Genomic DNA, 18,522 nt, shown 5'->3' with positions numbered 1-18,522 from the left:
GTTACACGTTTAAACACGCGGGTCTCCATTTACGTATCTCTGTATTTATACGTATAATAAACGTCCGGCAGATCCTCGCTTTCCCCTTTACAATTTGATGTACTTGACAAGTCTCATAGAAAGCGCACTGTCTCTTTTGTAAACTTCTAGATATCTCAGGGGATTTTACAGTTAGCAAAAGATGTAATGATTTTTTCTTTTATATATTGCAAGAAGGCGACGATACCACTTGTCTAATTAATCAAATGCAATAAAATTCAAGGAAGCTGCAAGAAGCTGTTGGTAATTCAATTATACACGGGATATCTATTTAATGGTGTATTCAGTTTTCTTCATTGTTAAATTTATATTTTATAATACATTTTCTTGATTTGGGTATTTATAGCGTTTTCACTTTGAAAAATTTCAGTATTTTAGTTGAAGGTCTTTTGATTGTAATGAGTTAAAATTGAAAATCATTGGTTCCACGTGGAGCTTCTCTGTCGCGCAGAGACGCGGCACCAGCAAAACACACGAATTATCTCAAAGCGTGCCTCAATGGGCGGACGTTAGACGCATGTCGTACGATCGTATAAAGGTAGCAACATCACGCCAGATCCCGTCGCACAATGCTGACCCGACTAATATGGCAGCTCTTTCTTCGTTGCTTAATCATTACTTCCGCCTCCCCGTGTGCTCGACTCATCCGACCCGTAGTATTACTATACGTCTTATCCCTCCTTCATCGTCGTCGTTTTCGAAAGATCAAATCGTTCCTTTTATTCCAACAATCGTTTAACATTAAGAATTATAATAACATTCAAAATTATTAATATTTTCTTCTCGTTACACGTAATCGAGCGTCATAATCCGAGAAGCAGAATTTTTTTGAAAGCCTTCAAATTGATTCGAATCACTGAAAATGATTCGGAGAAAGTAGGACGGAGCAATATTGCTCTTTTCTGCGGCATAGCAATTAGCAATCTCGTGCGAAACAAAAGTGTTCCAGTTTGCGGATTCGAAAGGAACAGGAGAAGTGTGATAAAGTCTCATGACTTTGAAATCGTTTCTGGATAACTTGTGATAACACTCGGTAAAGGCGACGAGGACGCAGCCGGTTTCCCTTGACACTGTGAACTTTATGATTTTATGCTTGCATTTGTGTGTCAGCTCGATCGTCCTTTCGTAAAAAGAAATAATAAAGAAACTTATTTTTGTAAATTAATTTTTCTATCAGGGTATTGGAATATTTATATCGATCAGACGATGCAATTAATATAAATTTCAGAGAATGGCCTTGTGAAGATTAATGATTAAGGGTCATAATTAAGCATGCTCCACTTTCAAATATGAAGGATAAAAAATAAAGAACGATCCCAATTAGGGAGGCATCGATGGAAATCGTGTACTCGTGAGACGACGAGAGCCGGTTACTTACTTACTAGAAGGGGAAGAACTGGCTCCGACATTTTTGTCACGCTGTGAAAGGTCAATACGAGAATTTCACTCGTGCATCGTCTTCACACGAGCTCTATGCATCTCGTGCAACACCGTTCCTCGAGAGGAGCCTGTTTCTGGACGCGATGCCAACGCTCGTTTGCATTTGACCCCTTTTCTCCTCGTGGATACGCGAATCGTTAAATCGTAGCCGATGTTTTTGCATGTATCACGGTTCTAGCAAAAAATTGATTGCTTTTAATGTGACACAGATGCGAAATTAATACTGGCATTAACATCAATATAAATGTTAAATATATTGAATTCAATAAAATTTTATCTTCATTAGAGATTCTAATAAAATATGTATAAGGAAATTAATTAGCACGTTGATTGCTATAATGAATATCAGACACATTAAAATGATAATTGAGCCGCTCATTTGTCAAATTGATTAATTTTTAGTTAAACATCAATCTAGCGTTTAGGCATTAAAATTTAATTTTTGTCTTAATAAAAAATAATTATTAGACGCATCGATTAATTTGATGCCTTTTCTTTTTTAATTGAAAATTTATTTTTAAGAAGTTACTTTTCTTCGATCAATCGAAATCTTACTTTTATTAAAGAATGAACTTATTTATGGAACGAGGTCAAGAAAACCAATGAATATATTCTATTGAAATATAACGTATATATAAATCGTGAAATATCGCAGGTAGGAATAGTGAGATAAGCAAAACGTTCGCTCTTTCACAGAGAGATTATCGATGCTCGAGCTGTGGCAAAGGTAAACGTTGCACGTGAAAGTCGTGAACCTTCACCTGTAATCCGATTCTTCGCGCATCTGTTCCCCGTTCACCAGATCGGGAAATAAGAAAATATAGAAGCAGCGGGTGTACGAAGATGAATTGCGCCGGTTAATTCGCCCGCCGTCTGTGGATTAACCAAAAAATGAAATCCCCATAGACGTGTAACTGTAGACGTTCGCGACTAGATTTATGGATTCTGAACAACGGGGAAAACGGTACCCTCCAGCGAGTCTTGTTAACTTAAACGATTTTACATGATACGTTACATTTCGTTCAGTGAATCCTGACTTTATATGTATTTTCGCGCTGCTTTTCAAATTCAGAGAAGCGCGGAAGAATTCAAATGTAAAATAAGAAATATAAAATAGGTCCCCAAATTTTACGATTAAATGATTCCAACCATCTAAACGAAGTGCGAATGATTAGTTAGCAATTATCGAAGCAATTCTCGCATACACCTGTTGCACCATTGATGAAGAAAAATACCAAGGCCTCGGTTTGTCGGTGAGTTCATCTAAGCATCGTTGATCGAGCAAACTCGTCGCTTCTGCACGGTGATTGCCGCGGCGCGAGTTAGCCGCGAGGGAAATCTCGGTTCCCATCGTCGTGCAACACAGAATCGGAAACCGGAGAGGCTGATCAGCCTGATCAACCTCGAGTTGACGTGTATCGAACAACAAGAAAGAGGATGCATCGTTACGTAGCGGCCCTGCAACGTCAACTTGCAATCGCATAAATATCCATAAACGTTCGTTGTCCGCGCGAACGAGAACCATTAATCATTAACGACTCCATTGGACACATCGTGATTAGAGTCGCGTGTGTCTAAAGTTGAAAAATTATCGGTTGTCAGCTCGTGGAACCTACAGGTGTCCCGATTTCGACAGAGAGTTTAGATTTCGGTGATCGAGGTGAGAAGTCCAAGTTTGTAATTTAGAAAATACCCTGAGGATACTGGTTTGCTGAGAATTATGATGAATTTTTATCTCGTCGTTGCAAATTTTATTTTTATGGTCAATATCAAATTTATAACTATGGAGGATCATAAGTGTCATCTGGTCTTCTTATTAAGGAGTTGAAATTCTTTTTTATTATAATGTTAATAAATTATGAAAAAATATTGCTTCATCCCCCTGTCAGATAATTATAGTTCCGGGAGTGTATAATTTGTAACGCGAATCAACAGTTGTTGGAATATTGAATTCTATTCACCATCAAACAGTGTAATATCATCAGTGATCCTCCTCGATGCAAACACGGCTCTGTTAGTACTCCATCCTAGCAATCGTGCTTATTCGAACGGCTTAGGTAACGGTAAAGAGTTAGTACGTCGGTGAAAAGTTTGAGGGGTACGTGTACACACGTGTCGTTGCGGCATGATTTTTCGTTTCACGGTCAGAAGGATAATCCTTCTCTCTGTCACTTCTCATCCGTCTTTCTGTCCCCTCGGCTAATTGAGTTGCTCGGCCCCGGCCACGGATCTCCGTCACGTTTCTTTTTTTCTCTCCCCTCGTCGTCTCTTCTCTTTTCGAAAGTGTCGTTTCCAGAGATACGGTACCACGGCTACACGAAATTGGCTTTCGTCATCCAGCCACCTGTAAAAGAGAAGATTCCTCGTACCTGTTGCTCCCCACCCGAAAAGCGAAAGACACCTCTTCCCCGCGCGTTTCGGAGATATATGAAACGTTCGTGATCGTATAATCCGCCGCGGAAAATAATCCGACGCTTATACTTTCGTGACCGTGGGCGGATTAATTGTTTGTGTTTTAACTTCCATTCACGGTACCCTTTTGTGCCGCGCTACGGCGCGCCGCTTGGTTATTGTTCGTCCCGGCGAGATTATTCCTTTGGAAAGTCCGCTGAGTTATGACCGACGGTGGCTCTTCTTCTTTCTGCGCGTTTCGGACTCGACACCGTCTAAAGGGAGAGTAGCAATAAAAGAGGAATAATCTTCGCTCGTCGTACCAGATTCAACGATTTCAATAAAGATATTTTCTGACGAATAATGGAAGAAAATATTGGCTCCGATATTTTCTACTTGATACTTACAAGTGGAAAATTCAAGTGAAGTTTATTATAAATTTTGAATAAAATATATTTTTATAAATGTTTCAGCGGTATGCAAGGAGGGCTGCCACCCCGTCCACGGCCACTGCAACGTCAGCGGGGAGTGCAAGTGTCGTCACGGTTGGCGTGGTGAACTCTGCGATCAATGCACCCCTTACCCTGGTTGCAAGCACGGTTACTGCAACGGTTCCAGCTGGCAGTGCATCTGCGACACGAACTGGGGCGGTATCCTCTGCGACCAGGACCTAAATTATTGCGGCACCCACGAGCCCTGCCAGAACGGTGGTACCTGCGAGAACACAGCCCCGGATCAGTACAAGTGTACCTGTCCCGAGGGATTCTCGGGACCGACCTGCGAGAAGGTCGACAATCCATGCGCCTCCAACCCCTGCGCAAATGGAGCGACCTGCAAGGAACTCGGCGAGAGTGCGCAATGCGAGTGCGCCGCCGGTTTCACCGGTCTTTATTGCGCGACGGACATCGACGAGTGCGCCTCGCAACCCTGTCAAAATGGTGGCACCTGTGTCGACGGGAAAAACGAGTTCATATGCAACTGTCCACCTGCCTGGCAGGGTGTCCTCTGCCAATTCGATGTGGACGAGTGCGCGCTAAAGGAGTCCCCCTGCAAGAACTCGGCGACCTGCGTGAACCTGGCCGGGGATTATAAGTGAGTTCCCTTTTACTTTACTAAAATATTCAACCAGTATGTACTCGTGTTTCACAAGGCGCAACTGGTTCGCCTGAATGTTTACGATATCGAGTGCTCAAAGTGGCGAGTTATTTAGAGGTCTGCTAAGAGAACTAAATTAGAACGTCTTTATCATGGATACTCGCAGCAAAGAAGGCTGAAACCGGTGAACGTACTCCGTATGCAAAGTAGCGTTATTTAAAGCATCTATACCTCGCGCGAAGCACGAGAAACTAATTGCTCCCCTAAAGTATCCGATAATTGCGTTTGCACCGTGACGCAATTCGGCCAGATATTTATAATCGGTGGCTCGAAACCGATTCCTTTTCAACCACCGCGTCAGACTTTTTCATTCCTACGCGTGATTGGTTTCAGGTGTCGTTGCAGAAAAGGCTTCACGGGTAAGAATTGCACGAAGAACATCAACGACTGCGTCGGTCAATGCCAGCACGGTGCATTGTGCATCGACCTGGTCGATGATTATCACTGCAGCTGCACCGCGGGCTACTCGGGCAAAGATTGCGACGTGGACATCGACGAGTGCGACTCGAAGCCCTGTCAGAACGGCGGCGAGTGCAGGGACCTGGTGAACGCTTACGAGTGCGTCTGCCCCGTCGGTTTCACCGGTTATCAGTGCGAGATCGACAGGGATCACTGCAGCCCGAACCCCTGCAGAAACTCCGCGCCCTGCTTCAACACGCAGACCGACTACTATTGTCACTGTCCCGAACAATGGCAGGGGAAGAATTGTTCGGAACCCGCCTCTCAGAATCCACAGTTCGGCGTCATGGACGAGGAAGCTGGATGTGGAAGCGAGGGTACACCGTGCGCGGGTAGAGGGAAATGTAGCGGAGGGAGATGCATCTGTGATCCTGGCTACACGGGGATGCACTGTCACGAGAACATCAACGACTGTAGGGGAAGTCCTTGTTTGAACGGAGGGACGTGTGTCGATTTAGTGAACTCTTTCCAGTGTATCTGTAGGGAAGGCTGGACTGGAGATCTCTGCGATCAAGGTAGGTTATTTGCACTTATCAGTTAAATAAATCCAAATTTAACGAAGACTTAATATAAAAATCATTTTAAACAGGAAAAATTGTTGATCATCTTTCAGACGTGGACGAATGCACCAACTCCCCATGTCGCAACAACGGCACCTGCGTGGACGGCGTGGCCGACTTCACCTGCATCTGTAGGGGCGGTTGGAAGGGCAAGACATGCGCTCTTAGAGCCGGCCATTGCGAACCAGGTACCTGTCGTCACGGAGGAACCTGCCAAGATCGCGGCGACGGATTCACTTGTCACTGTCCTCCAGGTTGGGAGGGCGCAGCCTGCCACATAGCGTCACCAGCGTGTGCGAGCAATCCCTGCGAGAACGGAGCGACCTGCGTGAACACCGCCGACGGCAACTACAGGTGCGTCTGCCGGGAGGGCTTCGAGGGACCCAACTGTCGCCGGGACGTCGACGACTGTCAACCCTTACCCTGCTTGAACGGTGGCAAGTGCGTCGACGGGATCAACTGGTTCAGATGCGAGTGCGCGCCAGGATTCACCGGGCCGGACTGTCGTATAAACGTAAACGAGTGCGCCAGTGACCCTTGCACCGGTGGCTCAACCTGCGTGGACGGCATAGCGAGCTATTCCTGCATCTGCTCACCTGGAAGAACTGGCTCGCGCTGCGAGATTCGCACGGCTGGAGGACCAGGATGCATGGTCGCCAACTGGGACGACGACTGCAACATCTGCGAGTGTCGCAACGGGAAGAATCAATGCAGCAATATCTGGTGCGGGCCTGGTAATTGTCTGAACGGCACTTCCTGCCTGGCGCACGAAGTTTGTGTACCCAGTCCAAGCGAGAGTTGCTTATCTCCTCCTTGTCCAGCATGGGGAGAATGTCGACCCGTGGAAACTGGTAGAAGAGTAGGACCACCTGCTCTACCAGCTCCTCCTTCCTGTTGGCCTGGACAAGCTACTCCAGGACCAACTTGCTCCAGACTCACTATCCTCCTTAGAAGAGACACTCTAGCACAAGGTACCTCGGTAGAGATACTCTGTAGACGACTTAGGAAGCTTCTGGCTGATCCAAGAAGACCTCAGTCCATTGTTCTATTATGCGATCTGAAACCCGGGGATAACGACACGGTGGAGGTGACCATTTTCTCTGAGGCTGCCGCAGACGCAGCCAGAGACCTGGGCGAAGCTTTGAGCAGACCTCTGGGCAGGCCACTCGCTCTGGCCTCCGTGCTGGAGGTCAAAGTGGAGACGGCCTTGCTCAGTGAACCCAGTTCCGTGAATGCAGGGAATGCTGGTAGCTATGTAGCTGTGTTGGGCGGTGCTCTAGCTACCATTCTGGTACTGGCTCTGTTCGGTGGACTGTGGTACCTTCGAACAGTCAGACAACGATCCAGCTTAACTGCTACCACCAGCAGCGAGACCTCGTTACACAGACACCGTAGCGATCTGGACGAGAAGTCCAATAATCTTCAGAACGAGGAGAACCTGAGGAGGTACGCGAATCCCTTGAAAGATCAGGACCAAGGTGAACCAAGGGTCTCTGTTGTCAGACCTCTGTCCGGCACATCGTTGGGTCCTTTAAGTACGACTGAAGAAAGTTTAGAGATGGTCTCTGAAGAGGGTAGACATCGTTTACCGCCACTCTACAAGCCCCCCAGCGCAGAGGCCAGGAACAACACAGCCAGTTTCAGCTACGAGGAAGGACCTCACAAACCTTACAGCAAACCCAGACTACAGGAACCGTCGTATTCTCATCAGCAACCCGGCACTAGCCAGACGTCTGGTCCACATCAGGTACTAACGGTGCACGTGTAATCTGTCGCTTCCAAAGCAACGATACCGGAACAACGAGCCGAAGAACATCGATTTGAAGATAACGAAGACATCGAAGATAAGTGTCCAGAGGTCTTTTATATGTTGAAAGTATTTACAGAGACTCGAGCAGATTTTTCAAACGTAAGACCTCGACGAGACATCGATACTCTTTTCCTGTGGAGCTGACTCGAAAATAGGGCTATAGAGAATACCAATAATATTTCCTTAACAAACTTCTATTAAACAACGAATTTTCTTGTTCTTTGATAAGATTGATTAATTAAAGATTCTCTATCTCCCTTCTTTCGGCCCTTGCTAATCCACGACAGACGACAATAATCGACGGATATATAATTATATAACACCGAGTTGTTTAATCGTTGTACATATGTACATAGCCCGTACTTATTAATTTCGCTAAGCCTGTATCCACCTCTACACGCCGTCGTCCCTACGACTCTCTTAAGCTCTAAGGTTATCGACGTTGTATCCGCGTTAATCCTAGTACAGTAGACTCTCGTTATATTGCCGCGATGAGACTATAGGTGTGGCAGTATAGCGAGAGCGTTTTCCATGCATCATTTAATTATCGAAACTCTTTGTCTTCGTATGCTATGATAGTGGAAGAGCGGTAGTAAGGGAAGGAGACGTGCCTCGCGCGGCTATATAACGAGAGTCTACTGTAATCCGTTGTGCTCCTTCGTATTCGATCGAGCGCCACCGTAGACGTGTAACACTTAGGCGAATCAGTATCTTCGACGTTCTGTTGGACGATAATTATTGTGATACTCATAGAAAGAGAGGACTTCGTGCGTAAGACTACTACTTATGAAATCGCGAACCGATCGGTCAATTGAACTTCGACCTCGCAGCCATGATAGAGTGCTGACCCGATGTAGTTCGATCGTGAAACTTGCGTCGATGAGATTTATTTCTCGTGAAAATACCACGAAAAGTTTGTCCCCTTTAGAGAGAGTGGACGGGCGTCATGTTGCGATCGACAATAACGATTGTCAAGCTTAACGACATAAATAGTTACGATGTAAATAGACCCACGTACATAGATCCAATCACCCTCTCGCCTTTCCTTTTGATATATTTTCTTTTTCTTCCTCGCCAGTATTCCCTTTCATTACCCCCCCACCCCCAACCCCCTTTTTAGATGTGCAATTTTATTTCTCTTTTCTCTTAGTATCGTTCGAAGCAAGTCTTTAAGAAGACGGAAGTCTCGTAAGCTCGTATTAAGTGTAACTGAACGAAGTTTTACTTTTTTTTTTTATAACAGATAGTTTATTTTATAAAGAAATCTATATTATTATACAAAATATATAGAAGCGATGAGAAAAAAGCAAAATATATATATATAAATATATATATATTATATCATTTTATATTATATTATTATTATTTTTTATTTGATTGCCTTTGTATTCATTGTTGAGAGATCACGGACAATAGTTCCAAGATTGAAACGTGTTTCGCTATTGATTTTTACTGAAAATTTTGTCAAACTGCTAGTGCTAATGTCCTTGGTCCCTGATTAATAGGTAGCTAATGAATAATCCACGCGTTGTGATCAACCCCTGTGTCAGATAATGAAGGAAGCTCGAATGAATGCGTGTAAATAATATTAAGCTCCCTTCTGACCCCCGCATTTTCTCGCCTTGGGTTTTTGGCGACAACGATCATGATGATGACGACGACGACGACGACGACGACGACGATGATGATGAATGTGTTTCAATAAAAAGTACAACCCTTCGATATCGGTTTCATCTTTACTTCTATCGCACCCGAACGCACAGGACGAACGAATTCTCTCACGTGAGAGGCCAAGAGTCGACGTCCGCGCAAGTTGCATTCAAATCACCGGGAACGCAGAATCGTTGGTAAACGTGCCTTCCGGGAACAGCTGCCACCAGTTGAAACAGAACAAGGCAAAGCAAGTCTGTTTTCGAAAGGTGGCATTAACACGTTAAATGCCACAGTGAAAACGAACGTATGTACAGACGGTACTGTATAATTGTGATAATTGTAATTAACATGTTCACTGCGAATTACAAGGGGTAGCCTTTCACCGGGTGAATGAAATAAGTTAATATAATATTAATATCAGTAATATTAATTGAGTTCAACAGGAATCTGTGTCGTACATAGATTGTCAAAAAATGATCTATAGATCAATGGATTGATTTTAATTTCAAAAATTCTTTAAGTTTATAGTTTTAATTAAAATGCTACAAGTATTTAATTTATATAGTATTAAAAAGATAATTCTCTAATCGAAAGGGCTAAACGTATCGTTCAAGTCTTATTTTTATATTTTTTAATTTGATATTGTGTTTTTTGAAAAGGTACCATTGGCGCCATCCAATAGCAAGTGCTAAAATTAACAGAACTGTAAATTTCATATTTCATATTTGTCAGAGGTTTTAATTTATTTTATATCATCAATATACTTTAAATAGCGACACTCTTGATAAGTTTTTTAAAATTATATTTAAAAAAATATATGTATGTTATTGACTGAAAATCGGAAGGGTTTCCTCGACATAGTTCAGCACATTGCTGGTAGATGACGATGATAGTATCTTCTGTGGCGATTTTTTGAAAAAGAGCGCTTTGTCCATTACCGTTTTAAAAAATTCCTCATCATTTCAAGATTTGAATATTCGCTAATGGACAATACTAAACTATTATTTTTATTGATTCAGTGTTTATCCTAACTAAAAACGCTTATCATTATTACTAAGAATATTAATGAAAATTTAAGTTCCTTTGTGTCACCATTTAATATTGACCGATATGTAAAAATTAATCGATTAACTGATGTTACACTTCTGAACCTCCTCTTGCCAGTTCCTACCCATTGCCTGTAAATCAACCAAGAATTTTGAATAGATCATTTCATTGAGGATAATACGGTGTTCATTAACATCGAAAGCGCGTCTGAGATTAACAAAGGCCCCGTGTGAGCAATTTCATGACCGAGACAAACATCGGTGACCAACGGGGCGATCTTGACCACGACACACGAGCCGCGTACACCCGCGTGACCGTTGAATGAACGATCTGCCGAAATTACAATACAATGGCCCAGAAGAGCCACTTGACGAATACCCGGTAAATGAGTCAGCTGCCAGTGGCCGAATAAGGTCCGTGTGAACCGCGTGTTCAAGAGCCCCCTCGACACCTAAATAATATATCTTATATATATAAAGCGCAAAAACGCCCGTCCGTGTTACTTTTCAACTTGAGAACTACTAGGGTTAAAGATACGCCGTTGCGTTTGTGCGTCTAAATGGTCAGAATCAAAAGTTACAGAAGTTTCAATTTTTCCATAGAAAATCTATGGGTCGCACATTTTAACTGCGCGCGCATTCCCTTAACGATACATAATGTGTCGACAAGGGCACTAAACCCGGGAGGAGTAAAAAGAACAGCGAATGAAAAAGAGGAAGAAGCAATCATGGTTTGCCGATTGTCAGGATCGCGGCTTCTCTTTCTTTTTCATCCGCTCAGATCATATGTATTTACTTATGCGAGGGACAAACGGAGCGCCGGTAACGCTCTCTGAATACCGATCTGATATCATCTTGGGGTGCTAGGGACCCCGAAGCGCCGGTAACACTCGGCATACTGACATTATGGCAATCGGGGTGCTAGGGACCCCGGTGCATCGGTGACGTTCTCAGCATACCGACCAAATATCACCGTGGGGTGTTTGGGACCCCGCTGCCTCGGTAGCGCTTTCTATATACCGATATGATATATCTTGGGGTGTTGGGGACCCCGAAGCACCTTTGACACTCTGCATATCGACGCTATGATATCCGGGGTATCAGGGACCCCAATGCATCTTTGGCGCTCTCTACATACCGACCTGATACCATCCGGGGTGTCAGGAACCCCGATGCATAGGTGACGCTCGCTGCATTCCGACCTGTTTTCATGCTGGGGTGTCTGGGACCCCTTAGGTCATGATTCCTCGAAAACAAAGGCGGTAAATTGTCTGGTACTTACATATTTTCTCTTTATACCTAAAGTTTGCCCATAAATGTCATAAAACTGATGTCAGATTTTGTTTTCCTCCTCCTTGATTTCCAAACTATTCTTAAAAATCCTCCAGAAATGCAATGAACAATAATTTAGCATCACTTTCAACATGGATACTCTAGTAAAGAAAATGCAGATTGGAGAACCGAAAATGGAACCTTTCGAAGAATACCTAGTAATACTACAATTTTATCACGATTCCTTCGTTCGCAAACGAAGAATTTGCGTTTCAGATGGATATCGATGACGAATATTTTACTGACCTATCGGATTATTACTCGGATTATTATGAATATGAAGACAGAGTTTCGGAAGAAGAAGATGAAGATGAAGATGAAGAAGATGATGAAATGGTGGAAGAAAAGGCAGAAGAAGCGGAAGAAATAGATATATATGCTGCCTTGATATCACGATTCCACGAGCACAGAGCAGAGAGGATATCGGCCAAAACCGAAGCACACAAGTCGTTATTACGAGGATTGATTGGTGTAATTCTATTTTGGTAACCGTAGTTCGATCAAAAATACTAATCTTCGTTGTCAAAAATGATAACAGAAATCATACGTAAAATGTATAGATTGAAAAGAAGGAAGATCTCTCTCGAGAAACCTTGATCACACCTGAAGACGAATCCATTTCCTCCGCGAAATCATCGACGGAAAGTTCTATCCATCCTTGCCTCAAAGACATAGACATCAGCGATTCTCAATTGAAATTACATAATCTGTATACCAAGTATCCGATCCCTGACGATCCCGGCTTGGTACCAGCCTTTTGGACCATTCAGGAACACCAAACCATTTACCCAGAGGATGGTGTGATGAAATTTGAGGATCTGACGAAATTGTCAGGCCTTCAACCTATACAATCATTAAAAGACATGTTGCTTTCCGATTCGATCAATCTCCAGTACTATGGTGTTAATTCAGCCATTATAAGACCTCTTTGCGAAGCTCTAATGAACAATCCTTCAGTAGAAACTATTAATCTCACGGTAGTCTTTTGTTTTAAATCAAACAAGCAAAGATGTCGTTGTTAATTAAATTTTTCAGGGCAACTGGCTATCGGAGGACGCCTGCTATCACCTGAATGATTTGCTAACGAAGAATAACATAATAACTACTCTATTTCTGTCAGGGTGTCTAATCGGTCCGAACGGCGCCGCAAAGATTTACGATGGAATCATGAGGAACGTAACATTAACCACATTGGATCTTTCCGACTGTAACATTCGTAATGAAGGTCTCAGTCATGTTACAACAGCAATATGTAATAACGAGAGTATCCAGAATCTCTCTTTAAGCGGCAATCATCTGGACGAGACGTGTTCAGACACATTGCAAAGATTGCTCTCTTGTTCAGACACCCTGAAACACTTAGATCTCTCGTGGAATTCTTTATATACGGTAGAGACTTGGAAGAAGTTGTATAAAGGACTGGAGAACAATACAACTTTGGTTGATCTTGACTTATCCTGGAATGCATTGGGCAAAGAATGTGTCCCTTTCCTTCGTCGATTGCTGTTGCATTCGATTGCACTTCAAAAATTAGATTTAAGTGGTAATATATTGTAGGAATTATTGTTTAATGTTTGTAACTAGAATCGCAAATTTGTTTTTTCTAGGAAATCGGTTCTACGACGAAGACGCAGTTCCCATAGCAAGAGCTTTGTCAAAGAATAATGTGTTGAAAGAGCTACATTTCGGTGACAATCCCGTGAAAGGGGAGGGTGCGTTTGAGCTTGTCAAAGCAGTCACGCCAAACAAAGCTCCTGATAGTCAACTACAAATTTTGGACCTTACAAACATTTGGGCGAACAAAAATATACTTCCAGAACTTGATTCAATTAAGAATGATAGACCATGGCTTGAAATTAAACTGGGGGGAATACTTAGCAATTATACTGTAGAAGGGCCGGATGTAAAAACGATACTTTTAAAGAGAGCAAACTATGAAGCAATGAAACCTAAAAATAAAAAACGTCGTAAAAACTTTGGCCATTTCGTACTCTCGCTATCCGATGATCTTATTTCTAGAGGTATTTAAAGGTAATGTAGTATATATAGAATAAAAATATACGTCGTTTAAAATTTTATAGGAAAATTCACGGGGTTGGTGAAAAATTTCCGATTAAAATTATCGCAGTCTCTTATAAATGAAATAATAATTGCATTCGCTGGTCCAAGACATACTGTCGATCAAAACCTACTGAAATCAATTTATATGAAACAATATCCGGATACTAAACTTCCACCGGAGAAACCCGTCAAAAAGAAGAAAAAAGCTAAGGCGAAAGGGAAAAAGAAAACAAAATAGAAGACTGAAGCATTATATTAAGAAATGTTATAAAAATACATATTAGATTTTATTTTATTGTTATAACTGTGTAGCTATAATAAATTAAAATACAATACTATTATAATTTAAGAGAAAGATAAAAAAAAACTTGTAAAAAAATTATAATACTATCAATTTAATTTACATAATTTAATATATTCCTTAGTCTATGTAAAATATCCTTGCAGAAATATCATCAACAATCCAATTTATTCCTTCTACAAGATTCTCTCCGGTAACTGCAGAACATTTATATATTTTCCAATGATGAGTTTTAATGCTAAATAATTCCAAAATTTCTGCAATATCTGATGTAGACAATGCTCCAGGCATATCTTGCTTATTTGCAAGAATTAAAAGACTTGCACCTTCTAATCTTTCTTCTTGCAGAAGTTTGTATAATTCTGCTTTACAATCCTCCAATCTTCTTTTATCTGCACTGTCAATTACCCAAACAAGCCCATCTGTTGATTCGAAGTAATTTCTCCAATAGGAACGCAATGATTTTTGACCACCTACATCCCATATATTAAGTTTATATCCACGGTGATCCAAAGTTTTAATGTTGAAACCAAGAGTTGGTGATATTGTATCAATTGGTTCTCCACTGAGCCTTTTCAAAATAGTAGTTTTACCAGCATTATCCAAACCTCTGTAAAATACAACAATCAAATTATATTACAGTACATAACGAAGTATAAAATGTATTTGTACTAAGCAAGATATAATTTAAATGTAATTAACAGTAACCTTTTTTCTAACCTATAAATATAGACACACGAAAAAAGTATATATGTACATACAACATTAAAATGCGCATTTCCTTTTCTTTTTGCTTCAATTTCTTAAGTATTGTTAGCAATCCCATTGTAAACACTGTTAATTATGTTACTCAGTGCAATTTGACATATCACAGTAAAAGCCTGAAGTTAAGTAAATGCAGTAACTACAGTGTTGTGGAATATTTGAAAATTTTGATAACTTAGATTGGCGAACATGAAACCATAATACTAGCCTCTACGGGCTGAAGGTGGTGCAAGCGTTGAAAACTTTACATACAGCTCAACGCTTGCATCGCCTTCAATAGTATTAAAATATTATATTAAATTGTGTATCAGGTATCCAAAATACAAATAACAGAAGACAAAGTTGAAGAGAAGGCCGGAGTCATGATTTCTGACATTGTTTCCACATTGTCTTCAGAAATACGTAAGCTGAAAATTTATACCATATTTTGCCGATATAGATACGAATTAAAATTATCTTCTTTCCTATATTTCGGTCCTATAAATTGAAAAAAGTAATTTTAAATTTATTACAATATGGCGTCAATACTTTTCAATGACCCTTTTCCGTACTTTAGTATTAAAGTTTCGAAGCAATTTGAAGTTTCTACCAATGGCTGTGATTGGTCGTCCGTTATTGCGTCTTCCCATTTAGACCAATCAGATTCATCGTTAAAGGGTGCGTTCCGCGGAGTGTGGTGGAGAGTAACAGTTCTCTTCGAAGCTTCGTCCGTTTGGCACGTGTCTGCAACAGGTAAGACTAAATTATCTTCAAATCTTAAATTAAATTGCCGATTGGGTGTTAAAAGTACAAAATACTGAAAGAAACATCGAAGAGCAGTCTGAATTCTTGATCTTTGACATTAATTCGGCGTTTTCTTCAAAAATATGCGAGTTGAAAATTTTTGCTCTCGCCGCGAATGCACAATAAGAGTGGAACAGCAGAATCTGAATTATTTTCTCTTTTATATCGTTAAGTTCCTAAACATTATTGAACGTTTTTAGTACTGTTTTACACAATTCGCTGTTTTTAATTTAATAACGTTCGTTCTTGAGCATCGTAATATTATTCCTGTTTAGACCTGTTCGTGTACTTGCTTTGGTATCGGCCATTAGCGGAATATACCGAAGAATGCCGAAGCAGTGCCGACCAGTCTTCGGTGGAAAGGAAGGTCTCGCCATTTCCCTCGCAAACGTCGAAGTGATAAGACGTATTGAGAGCATCCTTCCGCATAAGTACTTAGAAGGTACGCATTGTATTTATTAAAATATTTTGCATCAATTATAGTTCGATCGTTTATTAATAATTTTATTATTGTTGATTAAATTTTATTTACATAAATTCGTGTTCCTTTTTTGTTACAGATATTTGATGGATATTGAAAGGACGTCATGCCAGCTGATATGGGTTTGAAATAGAATTTTGTAAACATTTATTGTTTTAATTTATTCTAATCAATTATTAACGTTTATTATTACTTTTTTTTCATTGAGTCGTTGCTAATTCTAAGCATTTTTGATAATTAATTGGTACCAAGGTACCAAGAAAGAAAAGATTAGAGACATTTTTGTTCTTTAATGAATTTATAAAAGAAGAATAATTAATTTTTCATTTTATTAACTAATTTTGACTAGTATTTTAATACATTTGTTTTAAATTAGAACAAAATTGAAATAATTCGTATTCTACTGCAAATGATTGCTTCTCATCTGCAATTATTAATTATTTTAAACAATCTACTTTTGTTAAATCGTAGTAATTATATTATAATATCCAGCTTTCGATGCAAGTTTAAATTAAAATAGAATTACGTTTTTAAATCACATGCTGTTGAAGCCTGATTAATTATTGAACTTTGCTTATTGAAAAGAATTTGGACAATTTATAAATTACGACATAATAGAATTTTCAATAGTCTTTAGTATGCTTACAATTTTAACAACAGAAATCCTCTACTTTAATAAAATAGTCTATTATATGTATTTAACAATGATTTTTTATCCTTGTAATATTCATTGGAATAATTATCAACAATTATTTAATACATTTCGTTATTACGATGTTATCTAGGATTCATATTCAACTCAAATAATATTCGTGTTCGTTGAAAATATTTCACTGATATTTCCATTTACACATAACAGTATTTCTTCAACGAATGCTTAATAGGAAGAATGTTTTGTTCTTTTTTTTGTATATTTCCACCCAGCCCATCCCTGCTCACTAAGCCTTTCTTCCAGGAATTGTTGTGGCCGCGCGCAAGGCGGTCGGTAGAGTCAGTGTTTGCACGTAATTCCAATGTTTTGATTTTGACAAGGGTGAACTGGCCCTGAATAGAGTTGCGTTTGTACGATTAGGAATCACGCGATAGTAGAGTCAGTGTTTGCTACGTATTATAAAATATTTTCTAGAGTATCGCGGCTCTGCTTTTTCCTTTTTCATCGTGAAAGTAGAATCACTACAATTGTTCGCCGGAAATTATTCACGGTCGCGTTACTAGTATTTCATATCTATATTTTTATTTTTAATTTTTTTTTTTAATTGCTCGATATATCCGGTATTAGAGTCAGTGCACCACTGAAGAGGAGTCTTGAGCGTTGCTCCACGAGGAAAGAGTGTAAGTATCTTATTACTTTATTTAATTAATTTTAATTCAAGTAGAATAATTTACAATTTCAACACTTGATAGTTGAGAGTTATTTTTCATTGTTAATATTTGATAAAATCCAAATTTATATATAATTTTATTACAATAAGAATTGATAATTTTCAAAATTAACCGTAATTCTTTTTTGTTTTGTTACAGATGAATTTTTTGATTTTGCCGAGATCCTGGATGTCCTGATGATGGCTTTCTTCACGACTTCCGTTTTGGTACGTCACTTAATTGCTTTTTATTTAAATAGAATAATTTACAATTTCAATACTTGATAATTGAGAGTTCTTTTTAATTGCTATTGCTAATATTTTATAAAATTCAATTTCATATATAATTTTATTAGAATAAAAATTGATAATTTGCAAAATTAACCGTAATTCTTTTTTGTTTTGTTACAGATGAATTTTCTTCACGACTTCCGTCTTCTCCTACAAGGCAGCCTCCTAGCTGGTGTTGTCCATCCTCCTACTTGACTGTCGGAAGAAGAGTATATCTGCGAACGGTGAGTCGCATGTTTTATGGTTCCTCTGGTGCCCAATCATGTCGTAGGACGAATGGTCCGAATCGACACGGGTTACCAGTTGTATACGTGGTTGACAAGCATAGTGACCATGGGTATGATTATACCCATGAGTAGTAACATTTTTATTGTTTCATTTCATTTAGTGTAGGCTAGATCTTCTTGTACACCGCGTTTTAATATCATTTCAATTCCACATATTCCAATAGATATTTATGAAATACATGAATGCTCTTAAATGTTTTTAAATGTGGAATTAGAATATTTTAATACCGAAACAATTTTATTTAGTTTGTCTGTAATAGAGAAGTCAAATACTATCTGACTTAGTTATTGCGATGGTTCAAAGCAA

General features: G+C 40.0%; 3 protein-coding genes and 1 long non-coding RNA gene across 7 annotated transcripts in view; 3 read left to right on the top strand and 1 right to left on the bottom strand.

Moving 5' to 3' along the window:
* Ser (protein serrate) overlaps positions 1 to 9,120 on the top strand; it is a 36,596-nt gene extending 27,476 nt beyond the window's left edge. For 2 of the 4 annotated variants that reach the window (XM_034320920.2, XM_034320919.2), the window contains 3 exons: positions 4,344 to 4,962; positions 5,359 to 5,999; positions 6,074 to 9,120. In XM_034320920.2, the coding sequence (XP_034176811.2) occupies positions 4,344 to 4,962; positions 5,359 to 5,999; positions 6,074 to 7,812 (2,999 nt within the window). In that variant the 3' untranslated portion in view covers positions 7,813 to 9,120. The remainder of the gene's footprint in view (positions 1 to 4,343; positions 4,963 to 5,358; positions 6,000 to 6,073) is intronic. The other 2 variants (XM_034320922.2, XM_034320921.2) reach the window with 2 other exon arrangements.
* A 2,714-nt stretch (positions 9,121 to 11,834) lies between these two features.
* On the top strand, positions 11,835 to 14,857 carry LOC117602658 (uncharacterized). The gene is made up of 6 exons (XM_034320923.2): positions 11,835 to 12,043; positions 12,102 to 12,356; positions 12,446 to 12,862; positions 12,921 to 13,428; positions 13,493 to 13,906; positions 13,967 to 14,857. The coding sequence occupies exons 1-6, from the start codon at positions 11,978 to 11,980 to the stop codon at positions 14,182 to 14,184; spliced, it is 1,878 nt and encodes a 625-aa protein (XP_034176814.2). The 5' UTR covers positions 11,835 to 11,977; the 3' UTR covers positions 14,185 to 14,857.
* On the bottom strand, positions 14,184 to 15,168 carry Arl2 (ADP ribosylation factor-like 2). Its single transcript, XM_034320925.2, has 2 exons — positions 15,009 to 15,168; positions 14,184 to 14,857 (listed from the first exon to the last, which is right to left on the bottom strand). The coding sequence occupies exons 1-2, from the start codon at positions 15,071 to 15,073 to the stop codon at positions 14,368 to 14,370; spliced, it is 555 nt and encodes a 184-aa protein (XP_034176816.1). The 5' UTR covers positions 15,074 to 15,168; the 3' UTR covers positions 14,184 to 14,367.
* Positions 15,169 to 17,127: 1,959 nt separating this feature from the next.
* Positions 17,128 to 18,369, top strand: LOC143305940 (uncharacterized). The gene is made up of 3 exons (XR_013063186.1): positions 17,128 to 17,608; positions 17,798 to 17,865; positions 18,049 to 18,369. It is a non-coding gene; the product is annotated as an uncharacterized LOC143305940 (long non-coding RNA).
* Positions 18,370 to 18,522: the final 153 nt, after the last annotated feature.

The sequence above is a fragment of the Osmia lignaria genome, chromosome 12 (assembly GCF_051020975.1).
Source record: "Osmia lignaria lignaria isolate PbOS001 chromosome 12, iyOsmLign1, whole genome shotgun sequence".
Lineage (NCBI taxonomy): Eukaryota > Metazoa > Arthropoda > Insecta > Hymenoptera > Megachilidae > Osmia > Osmia lignaria.
The sequence above is the reverse complement of the archived record's forward strand: the minus strand, read 5'-3'. Positions and strand labels throughout refer to the sequence as shown.

Excerpts from the sequence above, each read along its gene's own strand:
- Arl2 (XM_034320925.2), bottom strand. The coding sequence starts at position 15,073 with ATGGGATTGCTAACAATACTTAAGAAATTGAAGCAAAAAGAAAAGGAA. Across the intron at positions 14,858-15,008 it reads GAAATGCGCATTTTAATGTT|AGGTTTGGATAATGCTGGTA; the intron begins GTATGTACATAT and ends TGTATTTTACAG.
- LOC117602658 (XM_034320923.2), top strand. The coding sequence starts at position 11,978 with ATGGATACTCTAGTAAAGAAAATGCAGATTGGAGAACCGAAAATGGAA. Across the intron at positions 12,044-12,101 it reads AACCTTTCGAAGAATACCTA|ATGGATATCGATGACGAATA; the intron begins GTAATACTACAA and ends TTTGCGTTTCAG. Across the intron at positions 13,907-13,966 it reads CGATGATCTTATTTCTAGAG|GAAAATTCACGGGGTTGGTG; the intron begins GTATTTAAAGGT and ends AAAATTTTATAG.